Source organism: Cololabis saira, chromosome 11 (genome assembly GCF_033807715.1).
Source record: "Cololabis saira isolate AMF1-May2022 chromosome 11, fColSai1.1, whole genome shotgun sequence".
NCBI classification, from domain to species: Eukaryota; Metazoa; Chordata; class Actinopteri; order Beloniformes; family Belonidae; genus Cololabis; species Cololabis saira.
In genome coordinates this window covers 10,185,897-10,192,263 of record NC_084597.1, presented here as the reverse complement: position 1 = coordinate 10,192,263, position 6,367 = coordinate 10,185,897, and the positions used below count along the sequence as shown (strand labels likewise).

At 45.2% G+C, this 6,367-nt stretch overlaps 1 protein-coding gene across 1 annotated transcript; it reads right to left on the bottom strand.

The window, feature by feature from the left end:
* Nucleotides 1-376: 376 nt before the first annotated feature.
* Nucleotides 377-3,483, bottom strand: LOC133454553 (growth/differentiation factor 7-like). The gene is made up of 5 exons (XM_061733273.1): nucleotides 3,337-3,483; nucleotides 2,746-2,894; nucleotides 2,556-2,645; nucleotides 2,308-2,438; nucleotides 377-1,709 (listed from the first exon to the last, which is right to left on the bottom strand). Exons 1-5 carry the CDS (start codon nucleotides 3,432-3,434, stop codon nucleotides 1,557-1,559), a joined length of 621 nt encoding a protein of 206 aa, XP_061589257.1. The 5' UTR covers nucleotides 3,435-3,483; the 3' UTR covers nucleotides 377-1,556.
* Between the last annotated feature and the right edge of the window lie 2,884 nt (nucleotides 3,484-6,367).

Below are 6,367 nucleotides of genomic sequence, written 5' to 3'. Positions count from 1 at the left end.
CAGATCTTCCACTGAACACAAATGCATGAACAGCAAACAAAAATATTGATTGCTTTTTGGATACGCCTCACTTTGCCTGTCCTCCCAGAAGCCCCTGGCTTTTTAGAGTGTGGTGCCAACATTTCTTCAGCTCCCATTTCCCTCCCTCTTGGCTTAATATCACAAGCTTCTGCCTGTCTGGCAGGCGGGGCAGGGCAGCATTAAGATAATTTGTTGCTGGATACAATCTCCTTGGAAAAAAAACTCCTATAAGCTGATCCAAACTAACATTTGAGATAAATAACAACCAAGAATAGAACAATTAATGACTTTAATCATTTTTATTATGAATACATGAGACAAAAAAACAGTCACAGATTTGGTGTAAATGATCAAGATGACAAAGCAGTGCATCGCTGTTGGTCTAAATGTAATGATTAAACATAACAATAGAGTACTTGTTATAAAATACTCAAATAGTGTGAAGTAACACTATAAAGTAAGCAAGAGCATATGATGAAAATGAAAACAATATTATGTCAAAGAAATTCGTTTCACAGCTGAAAAATGCACCCGCCCAAGAAAAAGATTAGGAACGTACAAAAAAAGAAGAAAAAACCCACATGATTGGTTTTCACTCTATTTGCAACAAACAGAGATGAGACTGACATTATAAACCAGTTCAAACTTGCAAACAGAGGATTGCTGAGACAGAACCAGAGCACATGTGTTGTTCTCATCCAAAATAAAAAATTAAAAACATGATGCCAAGTTTTACATGCAGGTTGTTTATTTTGCACACATTATGGTAGAATTTCTGGGACAAGACATCATTATAAACAAATCTGCTGCCCTCTTTTAAACGTCCTCGGGCAAGTTTTAAAGAGGTTACAAATGCAGAATGTTTGAAATGTTTCTACATATAGAAATTTTGAAAATTATCCAAAGTCTTTAATGGTTAACACTTGCAACAGCAAGTCTCTGCATAATTACAACCTCATTTGACCGATTCCACTGCCCCTACTGAGGATGCATTAAATTATTTGCCATTAGAGGACATCAGTGAAAAGCAAACTGGCTTCTGAGAGGATCTGGCACAGAGCAGTCACACATTTTTGGAGGGAACACTCAGTAACAGCTAGCAGCTATAAATAGTGACCTGCTCTCATGTGATTTATTTAAGGAGAGGCCAATACCATTTTTCTTACCTACATGACAGCTGCTTTCCAGTAAGTAATTTCCAGACCCTGGTGCCAGAGAACTTAAATTTACCTACAGAAAAAAAAGCAGTTCTTTATTTATCTACGTGTGTCAGTTATTGATGATTTAAGTCCAGCCAAACAAGCGCTGATGTTTCATAACCGGCAGGCTCAACAAATCCGTTCATAGCAGGGCAGCAGGAATGCAAAACTGAAACTGGTTCGGTTCCCACGACCAGTGCCAAACACACAGGCAAAGAGTTGAAGATAGAGAAACAATCAGCTGTACAGGTCTTTATAACAAAGAAGATAGGTATATACTTTGGATAAGCCAGGTTCCTTGTGTCCCACTTGCAGGACTGCAGGACAAACCTCCCCCTATTCGTTGGCAGGCTGCCCAGGTTCATTCCCAGGTTCACAGCCGCAGGTGCGCATCAGCTGCACAGAGGAAATGACAATAGTGCTGGTTTCATCCATGAAGACGATGGGCACCATTTCCTGGGAGGTGGGCTGACAGCACGGCAGCTTGCCCTTAAGAAAGGAGGCAAAAAGGGGTGTCACCCAGGGGTCTTGCAGCAGCAAATGATCATAAGACGAAACTAGAAACTTTTAAATATTGCATTTTTCCCCCAGTAGGAAGAAACAAAAAGTGCTAAACGTTTTACGTGCAATTTTCTTAAGACTGTATATTATGAAAATATAACTTTGCACTATCTAAATAATCACAGAATGAAACATTACGTTACCCTATGTACAAATCAAAACATTTTTAGATTTCATGATTCATTTCTGTTTGTATCCAAAACAGGCTCCCCATGAGACACTCATTCTTGTAGATAAACAGTACTTTCTGTGGGTTGTGCCCACAAGTGGAAGCTACACAATAACAATAAACACAAGAGGACAGATGAAGGAAATCATTTATCTCTTTGTAATTCCTGACAGCTGTTGTCACTCCAGATAACGCTGGATCGAAATACAGATAGGTGATTTTCCATGTCAACTTGGCTAGATGTTGTTGTATATGGGGATACATTACAATATCTGTGTTAATAAAAGCAACTGGGATGTGTTAATGAGTAAATTAAAAGAGAGCTGTTGAATGGTTGAAATGTCTTGGAGAAATAACCTGCGAGTTAGCGTCCTGGGCAGTGGAGCGGGATGATGGACACTCTGCAGTTCTGTCTGCATGATTGCAGAGGGCACACTGAACAGTGGTCAAGCTCATGGGATGAATCACCCAGTTGTCCCAGCCCAGATCTGGAAAGTAACAGAATTTCTTACTACACATAAATAAATAAATAAATAAATAAATAAATAAATAAATAAATAAATAATGTCAGCATACAGTACATATAAGTGTAGATTGTTGCATACCTTTCATGGAGATCTCTGAGGTCGTGGTGCAGCACTTCGGCTCTGCGCTGTTTCCACTGTCAGGCGACACAGAGAGCGCCGGAGCTGGAGCTGGAAAGACATTGCAAACTGGCTGTAGTTTACTGTTTTTCTGAGATTAAATAGATTTTGTGTGAGAGACCTAGTTTTATAAAATTCAGACTCTGCATACCGGTAGTGTCTTGGGACATGGCGCTGAGGCTTATCTGCCATTGCACTCTGATGCTGTCCACCATTCCAACAGGGATTCTTGGCTCAGTCTGCAGGTTGAGCGCCCCAAGGAGACTCTTCCTGATGGTCTCCAAAGACTGATCCTGGCACCTAAGTAATCCATGAAGTGTAAACTTCCAATATAACAATGGTTGAAAACACATAGATGCAGAAAACTGTAGCTGTAGAAATCTTTCACACAAGTGAAATGTTACAATGCAACAATCAAAGCAAAATAAAATGTGGTTTGCATTCTGTCTCATTATACACCAAGTATAGTTGTGAAATATTAATCATGTTTCCTGAATAACCTGTAGAAGCATTTTAAATGTTTGGTTGAGGTTGGGCTGCAGAATGATTGATTTTGCTGATGCATGAACATTACATTTCTGCAGCTTTGAGCTGTTAATGTACTTGATTAATGCTAAACTGAATTTAGAAACATGGTATTGCATGAATATATCCTGCACTCCATCAACAAGACATTAAAAGGCACATACAAGTGTTACAATACAATAAAGTTGGTTTGATGCACAAGTATAGTGAAACTTACCTGGGATGGGAGACAGCGGAGGCTGTAGGCTCCAACACAAAGGTCTTTACCCCTGAAGAGCCTAGGAGCATCATCATGACAATAAGTGTAAAGGACATGGTGGGTGAGAAATGCGGCCAGTCGTCAGAAGAACTAAGGCTGAGTAAAGCAGGCGATAAACTAAGGTAGTGGTTGATTCCGTACGTCTGGTTGGAGGAAGAGACAGGAGTGGTGAGACAGAGATGTTGCGCTAGTTTGGGAACCTGAGTTTTTATCTAGTTGTACCCCAACGTGGCCTTGAAATACTTAACATTGTTGTCTTGTTCTCTGTCCTGTGTGATCTCCCACACAGAAAAGGAGGATGCGCAGAACTGGCAGAGAAAGTACACTGCAGCTTAATTAAGATATTAGGCGTATAGATCTCTTATCAGATTTTTTTTAATGACAGTCTGAATTCTATTCCAACTTTTGCAAATTCGGCCAAGGCCACCTTCATATTTAGTCTTGAATTAGATACGCATCCGATCTGTGTCGAAGAGGCCTCAGTCAGAATGTTCATGTCACATTTCATCCGACTTTGATGTCACAGGAGTTGAATGTTTTGTCTTGAAAGTCTGTAGGAGAGGCGGTGACAGATGTTTTCAAAAGTCTTCCTCACATCCTGAATGTATGGATGAACACTGTGTTAGATCCCACCTCTCCTGGTTCCGACTCTGCATCCTTCTGTGCAAACGTAGCAGCCTCTGCTGCACAAAAGGCCATTGTTAACATTTATGGTCTCCTTTTTCTTAATCTCCTCTGCTTCATTAGTTGGACAAAATGTTGTTGGTTCTGACTTTGCAAGGACTTCCAAATTGCTAGACAAACACGTGAAGCATTCATGTTTACTTCTGTAAAACCCCACATAAGCTACAACAGATATGGTAAACTACTATGTCATGTACAGTAAGTGTGAGGTATGAGGGCCAACACTGACATGATTAAAAATGAAAGCAGATAAATAAATAAATAAATAAATAAATAAATAAATAAATAAATAAATAAATAAATAAATAAATAAATAAATAAATAATTCCATCCATCCATCCATCCATCCATCCATCCATCGTCTGCCGCTTATCTGTTCCCGGGTCGCGGGGGCAGCAGCCTCAGCAGGGTTGCCCAGACTTCCCTCACCCCAGACACTTCCTCCAGCTCCTCCGAGGGGAGTCCGAGGCGTTCCCAGGCCAGCCGCGAGACATAGTCTCTCCAGCGTGTCCTGGGTCTTCCCCGGGGTCTCCTCCCGGTGGGACATGCCTGGAACACCTCTCTAGGGAGGCGTCCAGGAGGCATCCGATACAGATGCCCAAGCCACCTCAGCTGACTCCTCTCAATGTGAAGGAGTAGCGGCTCGACTCCGAGCTCCTCCCGGGTGACCGAACTCCTCACCCTATCTCTAAGGGAGCGTCCAGCCACCCTGCGGAGGAAAATCATTTCGGCCGCTTGTATCCGCGATCATGTCCTTTCGGTCATTACCCAAAGATCATGACCATCGGTGAGGTTAGGTGCGTAGATTGACCGGTAAATTGAGAGCTTCGCCTTTCGACTCAGCTTCTTCTTCACCACGACGGTCCGGTACATCAACCGCATAACTGCGGACGCTGCACCGATCCGTCTGTCAATCTCCCGCTCCATCGTTCCCTCACTCGTGAACAAGACCCCGAGATACTTGAACTCCTCCAGCTGAGGCAGGACTTCTCCACCCACCCGGAGAAGGCACGCCACCCTTTCCCGGTGGAGAACCATGGCCTCGGTCTTGGATGTGCTGATTCTTAAACCTGCTGCGTCGCACTCGGCCGCAAACCACCCCAGCACATGCTGAAGGTCCCGGTCCGATGAAGCCAACAGGACAACGTCATCCGCAAAAAGCAGAGACGAAATCCTGTGGTTCCCAAACCGGATCCCCTCCGGCCCCTGGCTGTGCCTAGAAATCCTGTCCATAAAAATTATGAACAGGACCGGTGACAAAGGGCAACCCTGCCGGAGTCCAACATGCACCGGGAACAAGTCTGACTTACTGCCGGCAATGCGAACCAAACTCCTGCTCCGATCATAGAGAGACCGGACAGCCCTTAATAGAGGGCCCCGGACTCCATACTCACTTAGCACCCCCCACAGAATGGCACGAGGGACACGGTCAAATGCCTTCTCCAGATCCACAAAGCACATGTAGACTGGTTGGGCAAATTCTCCTGAACCCTCGAGCACCCTGCGGAGGGTGTAGAGCTGGTCCAACCGCATTGTTCCTCCTGAATCCGAGGTTCAACTATTCTCCTTTCCAGTACCTTGGCGTAGACTTTCCCGGGGAGGCTGAGAAGTGTGATCCCCCTATAGTTGGAACACACTCTCCGGTCCCCCTTTTTAAACAGAGGGACCAGCACCCCGGTTTGCCACTCCAGCGGTACTGTCCCCTTCATCCATGCGATGTCGCAGAGGCGTGTCAACCAAGACAGCCCTACGACATCCAGAGACTTGAGTTACTCAGGGCGAATCTCATCCACCCCCGGTGCCCTGCCACTGAGGAGCTTACGAACCACCTCAGTGACCTCGGCTTGGGTGATGGATGAGCACGCCCCAGAGTCCCCACTCTCTGCATCCTCAGTGGAAGGCATGTCAGTCGGGTTGAGGAGATCCTCGAAGTATTCCTTCCACCGTCCGACGATGTCCCCAGTCGAGGTCAACAGCTCCCCACCCACGCCATAAACGGTGCCGGCAGAGTACTGCTTCCCCCTTCTGAGGCGCCTAACGGTCCTCCAGAATTCCCTCGAGGCCGACCGAACGACAATGCGATCGACAATGGAGGCAGAGAACATGGTCAACTCGGACTCAATGTCCCCCGCCTCCCCCGGGATCTGAGAGAAGCTCTCCCGGAGGTGGGAGTTGAAGATGTCCCTGACAGAGGGCTCAGCCAGACGTTCCCAACAGACCCTCACAATCCGTTTTGGTCTGCCCGGTCTGTCCAACCTCCTCCTCCGCCAGCGCATCCAACTCACCACCAGGTGGTGATCAGTTG

Excerpts from the sequence above, each read along its gene's own strand:
- LOC133454553 (XM_061733273.1), bottom strand. The coding sequence starts at position 3,434 with ATGTCCTTTACACTTATTGTCATGATGATGCTCCTAGGCTCTTCAGGG. Across the intron at positions 2,895-3,336 it reads TCCGCTGTCTCCCATCCCAG|GTGCCAGGATCAGTCTTTGG; the intron begins GTAAGTTTCACT and ends TGGATTACTTAG. Across the intron at positions 1,710-2,307 it reads CCCAGGACGCTAACTCGCAG|GGCAAGCTGCCGTGCTGTCA; the intron begins GTTATTTCTCCA and ends TCCTTTCTTAAG.